Here is a 19,096-nt window from a genome sequence, read left to right as displayed (position 1 = left end):
AACTGTGGCATCCAGAATATTTTGTGACCGTGGAAGCTCTGTCCGCGACTATCGGTACGAACTGAACTGCGCGCGATTTTTAAAAAAGTCCTAGCCGTTACACATTTGAATCTCTTTTGTCAGGGAAATTCATCGGCTAAAGAATATTCTGATAGAAGATTTGTTTAATATTATATTATATTAAATAATAATATAATATATAATAAATAAACGTTTTCTATAATATAATATAATATATTATTATTATTATATTATTATATAATTATTTATAATATAATATTATTATTATATTATATCTCTTATTAATCTCTTTTATCAGGAAAAATATTATTATATAATATAATATAATATTAAACAAATCTTCTACCAGAATATTCTTTAGCCGATGAATTTTCCTGATAAAAGAGATTAATAAGAGATATTATATAATAATAATATTATATTATAAATATTATTATAAATAATTATATAATAATAATAATAATAATAATAATAATAATAATAATAATAATAATAATAATAATAATAATAATATATATTATATTATAGAAAACGTTTATTTATTATTACAAACAAAAAAACAACTGATTCTTGTAATCTCCGCCATAAGATACAATGTAAAACACGGCACGAATCATCTGTTCCTTAGAATATAAAGACAGCGCTATTACACGTAGTGGCAAAACACTGAAGCTAATAGCCAAATTACCAAGAACAGATATCGGCTAACAGTTTCAGTGTTTCACCATTGGACTATTTGGCGCTGTACGTACTTTCGAACGGAGATTCGGGATTTCGCCACAAGAGGAGCCTACCATCACCAGTCATTTACACAGTCAGTATCATTTGACTAGAACTCTGAGCATTCTACATCTACATACGTGGATTGCCGCTGTCCGGACACGTTACGGAGCATATAATTCTTGCCGAAATCTGCATTATGTCTTATGACAGAAGTGGCAAGAATTATCTGTATCGGTATAACAAATAATAATATTAATAATGTAAAAATTTGTAGAACATCGTCTTTTCAAAGAAGTGGACAGAGTACCTCCAGATCCGAGGTCCAGACACGAATCACGATTTTATTTGCATTATCCCGGGAACCCTTTGAATTCGTTACGTATCTCCCGCGCATGAGGCCGCACGATTCTCCTACCCGGAATCCGTTCATCGATTGGTTTTTTGCGTCGGACGTCAGACCGTGTTACGTATCCCCGCAGCTCACGTTATGCTCGAGTTTTCGGCTCGTTGACGGCTGTCATTCGCGGGAGGTCGATCGGACCGTGACCCCTGAGGTTTCTTTATCGGGATATCTCGGACAGCAAGAAGCTTGACGGTCGTGCAATTATTGATACACGTAATTTGCATACCACGAATCGGTCCGGGCCAGTGTTCGATGTATAGTGCCTTGAAAATCCATGATGGCGGACGTTGAAAGATCGCGCTAGTGCATGCCGCGAAATTTTGCGAGTTTCACGTTCAGATTTCCGTCTGAACACACGTCGAGGCATCCGTGCGCCTCGTAACCGTAATCTTAATTATCGGTAGATTTTTCTCGCGCGGCATTCTCGTTTGAGCATTTTTTATGGTGGCCGTGATCATGCAAGCACAGCAGCAGCCGCAGCAACAACAGCAGCAAAACCATCAACAGATTGCTGGCACCAGCGTCATTCTTAAAATGAACGAGATACAACAGCTCTCGACAGTTGGTACGTAGTCCATCTCGATGATCTTGACGAATTACCGCGACAATGGAACTTTCGATATTTCGTTGATGAAGTTCAAGTTGACGGTTACAGGCCTATGGGAATTTCTTTTACTTTCTGCACGCATGATTGATAAGCATACAATTAAATATCGGTATGGTATTTCTATAGCTTTTGTAGTTTATGTACGTACGCAGTCCATCAAATTCATAGAACTTTGGTCATGTTTAACATTGAACTGTATTGTTTAGTTTTTACGAAACCTTCGGAAGAAACTGAACATGAAATTCGAGACAGATGTGTCGCGAATTTATAAATAAAAATCAGGGCACAGAACAGTAGTAATGCAATAGAATTCTACATATTTCAAGCATGAAAATTGTCTCGTCATTTGCTGTACTCTATTATTTATTACGTAACTGAAATTGTTGCTGTAGTTCTAAAATCATAGCACTTATTGGCGATCTAACGAAATTCAAAGTCAGGAAATGATTAAATTTTTGGAGCAAAATGGCATATTCGAATTTCATCGCTAAAATTGTTGTGGCATAGTATCGTGTTTTGTGCATACATTTACATATATATATATATATTCATCGTAAATTTTATTTTCGTAAATAGAAAGTTCTTGATTTATTGTAGGGTATAATTTTCTTCCATACCTGTACCGTGTCGTACCGTAAATGTACTGGTACTTTTCGTACCTGTTTTCCCTCAAGTACTGTTTGACGGTCAACGTCTTTGATTCGTGCATCCGAAGCGGAATTTCTACTATTGGAACAACTACATTTGAAAGGTAGCAGTTAACAATAGGGCCTGGATAGACCCACGCATTGATAGGCGAGGGTTAAGCTACCTTCTTTTGACCGTCGCTCCCCAATTCGCCGTCCCCCTCTCCGTCGAAGTGACGGTGGAATATTCCACTCCGTATACCTATTCCATCTGCTTTCCGCGCCAGAGTGGGGAACAGTCGTCCCTTCGTAAACCTCAGTGGTTCCCAATTTACATATTTCTTTTTCAATTTCACGAATCAAAACATTTGGTTATTTACATACCATACTACCATATACTTTTCCTCCTAATGGTTACTTTATGATATCTTGAAAACAATCTCTAATTAGGAGTCAATGATTTAAGTTACAATAGTAACATGTCAATTCATTTGCAATAACATGGTTTGATTTTTTCTTTTGAAATTATTATTCCAAGAAAAATTATATATATATATTAAGCTGCTTTTTCGTAAAATACACGCATTGAGAACATTATGTGTCATTGAATCATTGAAAGAGCAATTGTCATCTATGGTAGGCACAATAAAAACAAATCCAAGGTTATTTTTTTAGTCAATGGTAGTATATTACACGATAACACTATCTCGATATTTGAGTACATTTTAAAATTGTTTGAGAATCACTAATTTGGTTTCTCCGCTGCGTTCCCAGTTCCGTGCAATGAATTACGTGTACCCCGGGTTACGCTGAATTTTCTCGCATTTGTTCTTTGATTTTATGCAAGGCGATTTTACATTATGCTTGGCATTATTATTTCATAATAATCTATACCAGAAAGTGTCGGAGACACGAATTGTATAACTTCTAAGAGAATTTAAAAACATTCTTACCTGACCGCGTCAGAATCGTTCATCCGTAACATCTTTTGCTATGGACACCATACCGACGGCGAGACACCCCATTTACATTAATAAATATATTAATAAATATATATATATATATATATATATATATATATATATATATACATACAATATATACAAATATATACAAAATTAATAAAAAAAATTAATAAATATATATATATATACAAAATATATATTTAATTACATAATATTGATTGTGTCCTTCGAAAATTCCAAAATGAATATGCATCATTTTAGGATACATATATTTCCTTCGAGAAGTTTATATATAAACGGTTTGCATTAGTGCCCGCCAAATGTTAGGGGCGCCAGATCCGGTGTCTACGCTCCTGAGCCGGGTGTCTTCTTCTGTTCCCTCTTCCGTCTTCACCGCAACGACGCAGGAGTCCGCCATAGTAGCGAAACGGACGAATCAGCGAGCCGCTGGCTCTGGCAGGGATAACCTGGTCGTAGCGTAACTTGTACAGAAGCTCGGCAGTGTATACAGAAGCTAGGAGTACATAAGTATAATGTTGAAAGAAGCGTGACAGTGAAGACAAGTATACTGCTCATGTTGGAAAAGTGGTGTTAAAGCCAACAACTTTCTAAAATCTCGGTGCTGGGCAACTGCTGCACCGAAGAATCCACTGGAAAATTCAGTGTGTCGTTTCGGAGTTTCTTGAAATCGGTCGAACCTGGTTGCAACTGCGTTGGGATTGCGTGCGGTTGTGTGCACGCATGCCAAAGCTACCGAGAAGGCCAGAGCAACGAACCGAGAGAGGAACACGCGAGTAAAATGAGTCTCAGACTGTCGGAGAAGAAGGAGACCGTTCTGAGGAACACGAACGGGATCATCGCCAACGTTGTGAACAATTCTGAAGATATTTCGAGTGGGGCCGGCGAGTGGCAAAACGGACAAAATCTTCTGGTCGTTACGCAGGACACTCAGGGCAAGGAGCTGATCGCGATCGCCGACAATCAGACCATAAACGTCGCCGTTGATTCCTACTGTTCGTATTCATTCAAGCATATGGCTTCGTATACTAAGAAAATAAAGTATTCATACACCGGTTAATTTACCTGCCGACCACCATTTTCGTACTATCCACGTACTTTACGTGCTAAAAATTCGAGACAAAAAAAGAAACGATGTATGAATACTTTTTCCTTCTATTGTACTTTCCCCGTCCCGTTCCGCGTTTTCCATCGCCGGTAAACTTAATCCTCGGACATGCGTGTTGCGGCCCCCAAACGTTTTCGTAACGTGTATACTGTTATTATCGCTGAAATTGCGTAGAATTTAGAGTAGGAAAAAGTAGATAAAGAATCTTAGGACGAGAGAAGTAGAAAAACAAAGCTTGTCAAACATGCGGATGGGTCAAAAAGGCGGCCCAGTGTCGGTCGACGGAGAGAGTTAAATGGAAATCGATTGTCAGAGACGCGCTTACATGATTTTTCTAGGGATTTTTTAGCCGAGATTTCGTTAATTGGGAACACTGAAGCTGAGTGTAATATGAAATACACCGGTGTATGAATACTTTTTCTTCCCTTTATATATGTTATGTCGAATGTTTTAAGGATTTCCATGATGTAAAAATGGTTCAAACTCTGTTTCCAGGGCTGTTGGAGCTCGCTCATAGGGAATATCAAGCAGGCGACTATGAAAACGCTGAAAGACACTGTATGCAGCTTTGGCGGCAGGAAACAAACAACACAGGAGTTCTTTTGTTGCTGTCATCGATTCATTTCCAGTGTAGGAGGCTGGAAAAGTAAATATTTTTTTTACTCGAAAAATTATTATTTTTTTTTTCGTTTTGTCTTTTTTACGATGAATTTCCTTGGAATTTTTCAGGTCAGCTCACTACAGTAGCTTGGCGATAAAGCAAAATCCCTTACTGGCGGAGGCATACAGCAATCTCGGAAACGTTTTTAAGGAACGTGGTCAACTGCAGGAGGCATTGGAAAACTATCGACATGCGGTACGATTGAAACCGGACTTTATCGATGGTTACATTAACTTGGCAGCTGCATTGGTGGCTGCGGGAGACATGGAACAAGCTGTTCAAGCTTATGTGACTGCTCTACAATACAATCCCGTGAGTGACTCATAATATCGCTAGCGTAGAATTTTCACAGTGATCGACCAAGAGAGTGTAGCTTAATAATCGTTACTAGATAATCAAACATACTTATTATCATTTAGAAGAAAATTGTTAAGTTTTGTCTGGAATTTTCAATGTTTCTTGAGCGATTCTTTTTATTATAATTCTTATGAGATTGTATAACGTATCTACCTGTGTTCCAGGATCTCTACTGCGTGAGGAGCGATCTTGGTAATCTTTTGAAAGCATTAGCAAGACTTGACGAAGCGAAGGTAGGTTTGTTTCTCGATTGGCAATAGATATACATTAATTTGACGTGTGATGCGCATACTCGGATGCATCGGTGCCGGCGCAGTTGAATACTCGGGATGCTCGCCGACGGGTCAACCTCCGCTTCTACAACACCAGGCACCGATGCATTTCCGTATTATGTGCACGAGCGCTAGTATGCAGCTCCGCGGAATGGCCAGGAATCGATCAGATTAAATCCGCATCATTCTTGCGGAGTGTCTTTCTCGTCGCGGCTAAAATCAGCGCGCGGCGCGCGATGCTGCGTTATCGAATCATAATCTACCTTGGAGAGCTTCGATAGCGCACTGTGCATCGCGCGCGGTCTTCCCACTTTACTGATCAACAATGCCGCGTTTGAGACCGCCTGATCTGTTCTCTCGATCGTGGATCAGCGAGATGAGACGGTATCGAACGCGGCGCAATGAGGGTCCTGATTGAGAATCGGGGCTGGAAACAGTTCGAAACCCTTACTTGGCACTGCGCAAAGCGTCTTGCAATAACACCCCAATGGAAATGGACTCAACGTCCCGACGGTGTTATTGCAAATCCTGTCTACAAAACTGCCGGTCCTATTACAGCATGATGCGTGTGTCGGTATCTTTTTTTTTCTCTCTTTCTCTCTGCCCCGAATCAGATTCTAGATGCATAATGCTTTTTTTTCGTTCGCATTTTTGTTGAAAACAACGAGGCAAGCTAGAATAGGGCCCGCAGGCGCGCGACCGTAACTGTTAAGCTCATCTCTCATTTGATTCAGCTCATTCTGAATGTGTTCTGCCTCTCTAGGTATACCGTTCCGTAACATATACGTGGACACAAATGCGACCTTTTCTTTCCAACAACTCTTTCCAACTTTTGAGAGTATACCGAGTCTTTGTATGTACGGTGATCTATATATATATATATATATATGTATATATATATATATATATATATGATAAATTGCGCGAGATCACTTGACGAATTATACGTTCTTCGCTTATCGTCAGATAATATATTAACGAAAAGAAACTGATAATCATTTTGCCTGTCTGGGATTGAAACTCACGGGATACACTCTTGTGTCCCAAGAGTTTCCCTGACATTGTTTGATTGAAAGGATCTGGATGAAAAGATCTATCGGTGGTAGATCAATAAGCGTCAAGTGGTCTGCTTCTCACAGTGCAGCGCGGCGCGGCGACTGCCTACGAGCTTCTTGTCTGAGGACAGCGCGCTTTGACATTCGCAATATCAACTCGTACGCTTCGTAATTATTCCTTGAATCTTCTGTTTCGCTCGTTTGATCATAAGTGCTGTCCACAGGGAAACTCGTCGGCGAATACGAAACGCAATGCGACGAGAAAGGCCTTCCGCTGAATTTCCTGCCAGTCTTGAGCGCTGTCTAGTCCGCTCGTTCGTTTGTTCGCTCTGCACGTTCCGCCACCAAACAAGCACAAACAAAATCCGGAAATGGGCAGATCTATCATTTAAATAAAACGTGGTTCTTCGAGCTTGTGTTAGCCAAGCAATTTGTTTCTAAACAAAGAATTGAGATACAGCTACAGTCGGGGACAAAAAGATAGCAAGTTATATAAATTTTGAAATAGCCACATTCATGCATTCCCAATGGAGAAATTAGAGCGTTTATATTTGATCACGGAAATCACATTGACAGTGATTTATCCTATATTTTTGTCCCGAACTATAATGTAGTAGCTTGTTTAAAGATAAAGCTTTTCAGTGCGTGTTATTTAAATAAAATCAGTGCCCATCTCCGTGTAAAGAGAGATCTAGAGTTTTGAAATGTCGAATCGAGAAAGGGAAAACACGGTCTTGAAAACTAATTGGCTGACAGTATTGATCCAACGGGGGCAAAAAGAAAATTCGCTTCACCGGTTTAGAAAGTCTCAATGATGTTTTATACTATTATGATCCGATACATGGTGGCTGACGATCTCAGCGAAGCGTGCCCCACATAACTCGGGCACGCACGACTTAGGTACCTCTGTGAAAGTCAAAAAATATAAACAAGAAAAAAAAAGACAAAGTTGAGGCGAAGAGTATCAGTGAAGAGACATTAACGCAGCTGTCTTATTGTTGTGGATGGGATGATCAACTCTAGGAGGGGAAGTCGGAGCAATGTGATTGGTCTCGGTTACCATGGGTTCCTTCGTCAAACGGTGAATCTGAATGTGGTTATTCAGTAACACACTGTCTCTCGGTCTAAGTTTATTATGAGAGCTTGCGAGCCGTACCTACCGTCAACCTACCGAAGGGTACTCTGCAGGTAAAGTAATTCCCGTAGGCCGGTCTCTGAACTATTCCGTCAGACACATTGATGTTGTTCCGATGTTTCCGTGAAAGAAACTTCAAAGTTGGATCTCCCTTTGATCCACCGAGGTTTCAGACTTTTTTCTTTGCTTTTCCAGTCTCTGTGGCTCCACTGACGAGTTCGATAGGGGTGACGAACTTCTTCCTTTTTGGTTCTTCGATAGCAACATGCAACATCACATGTTAAATAACTCGTTGCTTCGCGTTGAACTCCTCGCCTTGTAATATCCAGTCAGGCTTGTCTGAAAAAGTTGAGTCTGATAAGTAAAAATGTTATTCGTTTCATTGAGATCAGAATGAATTCCTATTAGTTTGCTAATGGTAGTTATTCGTTAATTAGATTAGATGTAGGTGTACGGTAAAATAAAGAAGTTCCAATCAGCGTTGCTGTGAAGTAAATCATAAGGTAATGACAGTCTGTAGAAATACAGAGTCAAATCTTACACGCTATAATCTTCAAAATTCAAAGTGAGCTTCATCGTAACAGATCAAAATAACAAAAATTAATACAGAATGACCTACCCACTATTTGCGATAAATGAGATATACAGGATGATAGTTTGATTTATAGGGTTTAGTAGAAATGTCGCCACTGGCTCGTCACCCCTATAACGTGGAATCAATGGGGAGGATCCAGAAGTAATCTCGGCTTGGAACTCTGAAACGGTGTCTAAAGCTCATCCAACTTTGTTTCCGTCCAGTTTCTCCTGGTTGTTCCATGCCACAAATCAACCGAACCCTCCTACCATGTTCCTTAAGAGATCGGCCGACTGTAAATGCCCTTTTACTTATTGTTTAGGTACGGATTACTCTGTTTTACATGATGCAGCCCGCCTCTCGGCACGCGCGATGCACATCCCTGCTTGACCCCTTAGGAGCGTCGTCACGTAAAATGGAAATTCGAAAAACGTATTTTATCATTCTTTCCAATTGTACTAGAAATGAGAACATCTCGACGATCTGTATTTTTTCTCTGCACATGTATGTGTATATTTGTGTTAGCTAACGGGAGCACGGGTGATGACAATGTGATAATGATATGATGTACACGTACATTCACGCACGCATGTTTGTTCAAGCTCTCATCGGCAAGAACGGAGAATCCTCGACGGGGATGAATTGGCCGAGTGACAGTGATGACGATGATAAGAATGACGATGTGGCGAACGACGTGTCACGTGCCGTCGAATCCACCGGACGCATTCCGGAGAGTCGATGGACACGGGACAAGACGCTCGAATCGCTCAAGTTTCCACGATGACGTTTCTAGCGCGCACCTTGTTACCCTTCTATCCCGATCTCGCATCAGATCCTATCCCCCATTTACACGACTCGCAGAATGGGCTTCGTTTTCTCTGTCTTCGTTCTGGTCCAGCCTCCCTCTTCGCCCATCTTAAATATCTACGAATGACTCCTTGAAAACTGTACAACGCAGTGGGCTTCGTTTCGAGTCTACTCTAATTATCCTCCTTCGTTGGAACGACATATTCGCAAGCTTTTTACCCTAGCTAAGTGTAACAAGTTGGTTTTTATACAATCTTCACAGTTGATAATTCTTTGAGGAACGGCAAGCATGTGGCGACGAGAATCTCACGCAAACAGAATTTATTAACCGTTCGAAGTACCAATTTCCGCGCGTCTCAAAGAACTATCTGCAGTGCAAATTTCATAGAAATCGCGTGTCACACTTAAAATTGTCCGATCAACGAAGGTATTCGATTAGAGTATGTCAGGATGACTCGCCGAAATCGCTGCGTAAAAAAAACATGCTTACTTTGTGCACCTGTTTGCGAGAAGCAGGGGCGACGGGGGATGATAGAGGTAGAGCAAAGAACGGAGACAGACAGGGCGAAGGTGAGAATAGATGTGTTTTGTTCTCTGAGGTTTTCGAGGATGGTGAAGTGTGTGAAAGCTGCGGCGCGGCGAGGAGAGGTCGGGCAATACGCGCGGCGCGTCCCTGACAGTACGCGAGTCGGAATTCTCTAATACGATCTTTGTCTGTAGGCATGCTATCTAAAGGCGATCGAAACGCGCCCGGACTTCGCGGTCGCTTGGAGCAACCTTGGCTGCGTGTTCAACGCTCAGGGAGAGATCTGGCTGGCGATTCACCACTTCGAGAAGGCAGTCGCGCTCGATCCGAACTTCTTGGACGCGTACATCAACCTTGGCAACGTACTGAAAGAGGCCAGGATCTTTGACAGGTAAGAGGGGCGGCCTTTTCCCGACGAAACCTGTTCAAGACCGATGCTCGGATCTGTCGTTTGGCTTTGTTCCCGGTGTTATCTGAACGTTCATGTGGCAATTATCGAGCCACTATTTGCTCTATTCTGCTTAAACTACAGGTAGACTTGGAAAGAAGATGCCTAATGTTTGAACATTGACGAACGACCGAGATGAGCATTCGATGCTTTTGCAAATTGTAGAGTAAAATAGTTTTGAAGCTATGTTATAAAGTAGATCGTTCAATTGATATGCAGCAGATGAAATGGTTAGCTCGATGGGAGAGGCGTGAGCCTATCAAGCGGTGGACCCTGGTTCGATTCTCGGTCCCACCATACTTTAATTAGTTATCTTTTTCTTACTAAATTCTGATCTAGATGCACAGTTTGATCGATCGTCGTCTCTGATCAATGTAGACGTCGGTTTTAAAGTCTGTGCTAGAGAAACACTAGGCTTTTATTAGTTATTCCTTTAGTGGTCTCGTTCAGGCCCTGATGGTAGAAAAGAGCCGTACAAAAAAAGTACTACTTCCCCCGTGAGATAAATATTTTTTTCCAACTAATCCCCTAGAGTGAGAATAAAATTCTATTATACATAAATTCTATTATGCAGGTTATTTGCTTCTAAAATTCTTTTAATGCTACAAGTGTATAAAGACAAAGAAAAGTGTAAAAAACTTAACAGGCGGATTTTAACGAGTAGCTTCGGTGCATTTCTTTGAAAGTGTTTCATTTCTGGTAGAGAGGAGTTGCGAGAGGTTGCATCCCTGAATGCGTATGCTAAAGAATCGCGATTTGGTGCGCATGAGCCAGCATGTAAACAGGGAATCGATATTCATGCAACGTCCTTTCAAGTTCATCGTCCCTTGTCTCTCTCCAGAGCGATGCCCGCGAAGAACCTTCTTTTGCACGGCACGTATTCGCTAATGTGATTGTCCGATCAACGGAAGTGTTTAATTAGGGTATGTCAGGATGACTCGCTGAAATCGCTGCGTAAAACATGCTTAATCAATTAGCCTCGAAACGGATAGGGGGATGATAGGCGGCAGACAGGGAGACAGGGCAAAGGTGAGGTTTTCTCGATAATATGAATTGTTTTTCGCTGGTAATCTGTCGTTAAAAAATGTGCAAATTATCTTGAAAAGTTACTAGCTTCTTTTATAATTATGGATTAGCTTCTGCCTGACGTAGCCAAGACATTACAGAGTTTATGTGTTATTGGAAAAATCTCCGCCTTCTCGAATATTCTCAATGTTCTACGTTGAAAGAAGAACGATCCCACCCCTATAATGGCCGTCTTCGAGACCACGCGTTTGCTGTATCTACGTCTTGGCAACGGCGAAAATTGCTCGCCTACAATCTAGATTCCTTGTTCGCGCGTAGTCACGGATCCGAAGTTGTTTCTCAGTCGTTACGCACAACACAGCGGGAGAAACTCGGCGTGCTATCGATTCCAACACTCGCTCCGCCCCCACGAGGGAGAAGAACCCTTTACTACTCGTGGGAGGAGAGGGTGTACGGTCCTTAGCGGGGGTGGTGGATGTTACCAAAAACGTAGTCTCTCCTGGCTTCGAGTTTTCTCGAGGCGACGATTGCGTCCGAGCCGGACCGAACGGGGGGGTCCATCTCTCGGCTCCTCCTCTTCTGTTCGTTCCCGTTTTCTTTTTTTTTCGTGATAAAACCGTCCACTTCATCGGGATCGAAAAGCATCGAAATGGGGAAGGAATGGACTGCCAGTGCGTTGTCGTGTACACGGTGATCTCGCCCTCGGCCACGATCGCACCCCCTTTACGCGCGCGATTAGAGCGAGCCCTCTCGCGATCCTCAACCCCCGGATGCATCTCTTGGCTTAGATACACCGTGAAAAGGTTAATTCCGATATACTGGCTTGTTGTCTCGTTACTCTCGCCGGCCGGTGTGCAGGTGTCAGTCTCTATAGTTACACACCTTAGCACGTGCTCCATTCGTGACGGGTGTGGTGCTCGCGGCGGACACCTCAACTAGCGAAGTAGCTAAATATTTTCTCGAATTGAACACACTCGTATTTCGAATAGTTGGACCTGCTTACCAGGTGATCCCGGAACATTGATTTTCTCTATCGTAACGCGATGACTAATTTTTTACATCGCAGTGAAATAATAACTAATTGAGAATGATTTTTCGTTCCTGGTCAGCCGGTTTCCGAAAAATTGCATTACTATATTGTTATGATAAAAGAATTAATGGTGTTTAAACGAGGAAGAAATAATACAGAATCGTGTAGACGCTGTTCGTGTCTTATTGGGACGTAATAACATCATTAAACGACGTATTTTTTTGCATTTGTCAACAGAGCCGTAGCTGCCTACTTGCGTGCATTGAATCTTAGCCCTAATAATGCGGTCGTGCACGGAAACTTGGCCTGCGTTTATTATGAGCAGGGGTAAGGCTTTCTTCCACTTTTCTTTTTATTAATCTTTTATACCGGCGCTAATCAATACTTTCCGCTTAACAGGCTTATTGACTTGGCGATCGACACGTACCGTCGTGCCATCGAATTGCAACCCAATTTTCCAGATGCGTATTGCAACCTGGCGAACGCGCTCAAAGAGAAGGGCCAAGTGGTGGAGGCGGAGGATTGCTACAACACCGCCCTTCGCTTGTGCCCGTCGCACGCCGATTCCCTTAATAATCTGGTACTTACACAATTTGTGATTCCGAAAGCTTGTCAGAAGACATACTTTGTCACTGCGAAAGTACTCTTATGCAATTGTCGTTCTCGACGCAGGCCAACATAAAAAGGGAACAAGGATACATCGAAGAAGCGACTCGACTGTATCTGAAGGCGCTCGAAGTGTTCCCCGAGTTCGCGGCAGCTCACAGCAACCTTGCTTCCGTGTTGCAACAGCAAGGAAAGTTAAACGAAGCGCTGATGCATTACAAGGAGGCTATTCGTATTCAGCCGACTTTCGCAGACGCTTACTCGAATATGGGCAATACCCTGAAGGAGATGCAAGATATACAGGGGGCTCTTCAATGTTACACGAGGGCTATTCAAATCAATCCCGCTTTCGCCGATGCTCATTCCAATTTAGCCTCGATTCACAAAGACTCCGGGAACATTCCTGAGGCGATCCAATCCTACAGGACCGCGCTGAAGTTGAAGCCTGATTTTCCGGACGCGTACTGCAATCTGGCGCATTGTCTGCAGATAGTTTGCGACTGGACCGATTACGAGGCTAGAATGAAGAAACTGGTCTCCATAGTGGCGGAACAATTGGACAAAAACAGGCTGCCTAGCGTACACCCGCATCATTCCATGCTCTATCCTCTTTCTCATGACTTTAGGAAAGCCATCGCAGCTAGGCATGCCAATCTTTGCATCGAAAAGGTTTCTATTCATCTAAATAGCAACGCCTGTGAAATGTTTCCTGCAGAAAGAATCTAAAATATTTCTTACGACTATTTCAGATCCACGTTTTGCATAAACAACCGTACAAGTATCCTCGCGAAGTTGGAACCCGCCTGAGGATCGGCTACGTGTCTTCAGACTTCGGAAACCATCCTACCAGTCACTTAATGCAATCGATTCCGGGACTTCACGATCGACAGAGCGTTGAAATATTCTGTTATGCGCTGAGTTCCGATGATGGGACAACTTTCAGAGCAAAGATTGCAAGGGAAGCTGAACACTTTATCGATCTCTCGCAGATTCCATGCAACGGAAAGGCGGCTGATCGCATCAACGCCGATGGAATACATATTCTAGTAAACATGAATGGTTATACGAAAGGTGCTAGGAACGAAATATTTGCTCTTCGACCGGCACCGATTCAGGTGATGTGGCTGGGATACCCGGGAACGTCTGGCGCTAGTTTCATGGATTATTTAATCACAGATGAAGTCACATCGCCGTTAGAACTCGCCACACAATACAGCGAGAAACTTGCTTACATGCCACACACGTACTTCATCGGAGATCATAAGTAGGTTTTTAGTAATTACGGGTAATTATACAGATTAGTGGAATACTTTATTAATTGTTGGAATTCTTTATCAGGCAAATGTTCCCACATCTCAAGGAACGGCTAATCTTGACAGATAAATTGAACATGAAAGGAAAAGTAGCAGACAATGTAGCGGTCATAAATGCCACCGACCTGTCTCCAATGATCGAGAATACGTTGGTAAAGGAGATCCGTGAAGTAATTGTACCTGATGCCAAAAACAAACCCGTTGAAATCTCGTTGAAAGTCGCGGAGTTACCAACCACCACACCCATTGAGACGATGATCGCCTCTGGTCAGTGCCAGATGTCCGTCAACGGCGTTGTAGTCCAAAATGGCATGACCACGACGCAGGTGAACAATAAAACGGCAACGGGAGAAGAAGTGCCTCAGAACATTGTAATCACAACGAGACAACAGTACGGTCTTCCGGAGGACGCGGTTGTCTACTGCAACTTCAATCAGCTGTATAAAATTGACCCTCTCACACTTCACATGTGGGCACATGTGAGTGTCTCATCATTTTTAGCTTCCACGTAGAAGCGAATTCTATACGCTAATTCTAATATTGACTTGCAGATTCTGAAACACGTGCCCAATTCGGTGCTATGGCTACTTCGTTTCCCAGCGGTCGGCGAGCCAAACTTGCAGGCCACAGCTCAACAATTAGGCTTATCACCGGGCAGGATTCTGTTCAGCAACGTCGCGGCGAAGGAAGAGCACGTCAGGCGAGGACAATTAGCCGATGTCTGCTTAGATACGCCACTCTGCAACGGTCACACTACTAGTATGGACGTCTTGTGGACCGGAACGCCGGTGGTTACACTGCCAGGAGAGACATTAGCGTCACGCGTCGCTGCAAGTCAATTGAATACCTTAGGATGTCCCGAATTAGTAGCACGAACGAGACAAGAGTACCAAGATATCGCGGTTCGTTTGGGCACAGACAGGGAATAGTAAGTGAATGATAATCATTTTGGTCGTCTAGCTTTTTATAACTGTGTTCTATCTGCAGTTAAATTGGTTCTTTATAACTTGAAGATTTTAATCCATAACAATTTTTCAGCTTGAAAGCGATAAGGGCAAAGGTATGGAAGGCCAGGTCAGAGAGTCCTCTATTCAGCTGTAAACTGTATGCGTCTGGCATGGAGATGTTATACAGGAAGATGTGGGAGCGTTACGCACGAGGTGAAAAGCCTGACCACGTGGCCGCTGTAGATAAGAATGAAAGAGAGAAGCTTACGAACTCGTCTTAAGGCGACACATTACGTTTTAATTTATATACACACCACACACACACACAAACACACATACTACACATAGCTTTAATTCCGTGAACATCTGTTTTCTGGGGACTTAGCATTTAAAGACAGATGGTTATCGACATCCTATTTGACCCAAGATACGGTTCTTATAAGAAATTCCCAACCGCGCTGGCAATTACTGTTTTGTACGATAAAATCATCGAGCTTAGAATTTATTACACGTAGAAAAATACAAATACGTCGGTGCGCGATACTTCGATTCGGCACCTGAACATATGTGATGGATTCTTGATGCCGTATGAGTCACGAGAAAACAATTACGCTTGCTTCCTACGTTGTGTATCATTTTCACCCTGTTATTTATATATTAACAATTTTTCGTATAATGTCTCGACTTGCAAAGAATCATAATCTCTCGTGGTTTCTTAACTTTCGACGATTAGCTTGGTGAGAGCGAGTATAATAGAAGAGACTATTGAATAATTATATTACGCAAAACGGTGCACAAGCATACGAGTATAGTGACGAGATTCGTATCACTAATTTTATAACACGTTGCCGATACCGCGGCTTACGATTCGTAATGCTGTGCGGATTTCGATGACTCTTGACGCGTCTTGTAGGTGACCTTGGGGAACTATGAGGGTGATTTTTTTCTGGTTGTTATTCGTCGTTCGATGCGAATACGATTTAGCTCGTAAAGAAAGATGTGCGTCGAGAACGATGGGAGGGGGGTGGGAGGGGGGAGAGATATGTTAGAGCGAAGTATATAGGTTCTACACGTCAAGATGTTAATTAATTAGCAACTGCTCTGACAGCAAAGAACGCAAGTTGTATTATATACGATCAAGTAATGATACACGTGTAAATATTAAAGAAAGGTAACCGTTAGTTAATACTTTAGTTCGATAGTGAAACTGCGTAAGTTAAGAGCGAAATAAAAAAAAAAGTTGCGTGAGATAGCGAGGTGTTGACTGTAGCGAAAAAACTTCTGATGTACGTCTATAGAATAAAAACAAACAGTTAAGAATCTAATTGGAAAGAATATGAACAAAATATTGTGTTGAGAAGGATACTTCGGTGAATAGGTACGTAAAGTTCCTTTATTTCTTTCGATTCGATCGGTCCGTAAGACAACATTCGGCCTTTTGATATTAATTATCACAGTGCGAAGTCGACGTTAGATAGAAAAGTATTCCTTGAATTTAATTAACCGTTCTTGCGACCGACTTTTATTCTCCGCGCGACAACTGAAGAATATAGAATGGAGTCTTCTTTTTTTTTCTTTTTATTTGCAAGGTCCATTTCATAGTCTAGAACCGCATTTTAGACGAGTAGGAAGACTGCGTGATATCCTATTAAATTTTTCTGTATGTGTGACCTCATCCGCCCACTGTGTATTATCAGCATTGCACGTTCTCGATAACGAGTAACTGTCCCATTACGCACAATTTGCGTCGCAGATACAGATTTAAGAGTAGCTTTAAACAAAATCCCCGTTCTGCAAATTTTGCCGGTAGGATAACGTTCAAACCAAACGTAACAATTTTTCGAACACTAGATGCTGACTTTTAAAGTCGATATTCTAAACCTACATTAACAACGTGGAAGATAATTTTAACGATTCCGAATTGGTTGAACGAATTTTAACCGGACGCCGTGGTGAAATTCTTTGCAATTTATGCTCAATGATACTTTATAAACATATATAGACGACGAAGATTCGAACGACGAGAATATTTTTGGTAACGAGAAAAAGGAATCTATGAATTGCATCGTTTCGAAAAGAGATTGTTATCTTCAGTTCTATCGTGGTCGAGAATAAACAGTTTGTACCTTACTCTGTCCATCTCCATTAACACCACGTTCTTCCGTTAAAAGTGTACCGCCTGTAAACCCAATTTGTTCCGTTATTTATCGTTGACATTTTCGCGAGCAATATCCCGATACCTTTTCGCTATTCAATCCGTTGACAATTTCGCATATCAATTTATTTTACAATATTCTGATACCTCCTGAATAGACTTCAGATTTTATGCATTCATAAAAGGCAAAACTGTAAAAATATTAGGAGAATTTATGTACATATACTGCTATAATATTCCTGTTTATTGCTTCAAACAACCCTAGTAATTAATTACCCTCTAGATAAGTCAACCCTTGCAAACTCAGGTTGAAAATCTCTGACTACAATTCTTTTATATTATTATTATATTATTCCTGTCTATTGCTTCAAACGACCCTAGTAATTAATTACCCTCTAGATAAGTCAACCCTTGCGAACTCAGGTTGAAAATCTCTGACTACAATTCTTTTACGGCCTAAATGCGGATATATTTCTTTGACTCCGGATTTATCATGAGCATATTGAAACTCTTCCGGTGCGAAGTTTTGCAGAGTCACTGTTGAGACCTCAATGGCTCGAATTGGCCAGGCTGAGCGATACTCCACGAAGATTGGATCGTTTTTGTGTACGGAGATTATAATGGGAACTAGGTCATCCATGAAAGCAATGCGGACTAGGAAAAAGGACGAAAAAAGGCGAATGCTTCGGAGTGTTGTCGCAGGAGAAAGAAAGTGATGCCATTCCTTTGGGGCTCTAATTGGAGGTTCTGCGCAAGGCTAGAGCGATGGGTTTCGCGGCGATAGAGCACGACATGGCATCGTGGCCCTTAGCCGCAGTATCGATTGCTTGTGCCACCACCATGCGAGGGTGAAACTGGGTCGAAAGCATCCTCCACGGGTTCCCTCTTTCCATCCTGCTTGCTCTGCGAAAGAGTACCGGGGCTCCATCTTCAGTCGCCGCTTGTCACTAGCGGTGCCCATTATTTAAATGCCAGCTCGTAATCCAAGAGCCGTTTCTCGATCATAACTTGCCGGCTCGAGCTGGCATTTCCTTTCGAAATACGTTATCCTTACAAAAATTCTAGACTCGTTGCGTTGATTCGCATAAATATGCATGGACGATCTATCGCCTATGGTTAAAGAAGAAATAACGTAGTACGCCGCAAAATAAGGGAAAACAATTATCCAGCCGCAACAATGACCGATCTTACATTTTACCAAACGTTTACAAAAAATTATATTTTTTAATAGTATACTACTTTTTATTTTAACATCGATCCGATTCACAAAGAAAAAGGCCTTAATTCTAGAACTACCAAAGCCGGCAAAAGGATGGACCCCAGATTCTTTATTTTAGAATTATTAAGATTGTAAAGATGTTTCTGCAAGCAATTACTTGTACGCTAAGAACAAGATCTTAAAGATTGATTGTAGGCATTAATATGTGAAACAACGTAAATTGTTTCTAACGTTTCATTATTTATTTACGATAAATTAGTTATTTGGATTATTAACATGTCTAAGAGTATTTATTTATCTTAGATCTTCAGAAAAGTTAGAAGATTCTAAAACGTTCGAGGGACTAGCATCCTGTACGGGTTAGGGGATGAAGTCACCCCTTGCAGAATTTCCTTTTTCTCGTGAAATATCTCTAGAAAGGTGAAGGATAATGGAAAATTTATTTAGACAAAAATTGCATTACTTTTCAGTATCAAGGAAATTAGGTAAAAATA

General features: G+C 41.6%; 1 protein-coding gene across 2 annotated transcripts; it reads left to right on the top strand.

The window, feature by feature from the left end:
* Positions 1-1,196: 1,196 nt before the first annotated feature.
* On the top strand, positions 1,197-17,358 carry sxc (O-linked N-acetylglucosamine (GlcNAc) transferase sxc). Of its 2 annotated transcripts, XM_033473417.2 has the most exons (13): positions 1,197-1,712; positions 3,656-4,358; positions 4,967-5,117; positions 5,201-5,444; positions 5,654-5,722; positions 10,053-10,249; positions 12,600-12,689; positions 12,762-12,942; positions 13,035-13,637; positions 13,718-14,232; positions 14,307-14,760; positions 14,833-15,209; positions 15,320-17,358. In XM_033473417.2, exons 2-13 carry the CDS (start codon positions 4,145-4,147, stop codon positions 15,507-15,509), a joined length of 3,285 nt encoding a protein of 1,094 aa, XP_033329308.1. In that variant the 5' UTR covers positions 1,197-1,712; positions 3,656-4,144; the 3' UTR covers positions 15,510-17,358. The 2 variants fall into 2 exon arrangements, with proteins under 2 accessions (XP_033329308.1, XP_033329317.1); XM_033473426.2 differs by lacking the exon at positions 3,656-4,358 and having other exon boundaries at positions 1,198-1,712.
* The last annotated feature ends 1,738 nt before the right edge of the window (positions 17,359-19,096 follow it).

Source organism: Megalopta genalis, chromosome 1, assembly GCF_051020955.1.
Source record: "Megalopta genalis isolate 19385.01 chromosome 1, iyMegGena1_principal, whole genome shotgun sequence".
Lineage (NCBI taxonomy): Eukaryota > Metazoa > Arthropoda > Insecta > Hymenoptera > Halictidae > Megalopta > Megalopta genalis.
This window is presented reverse-complemented; position numbering and strand designations above follow the sequence as displayed.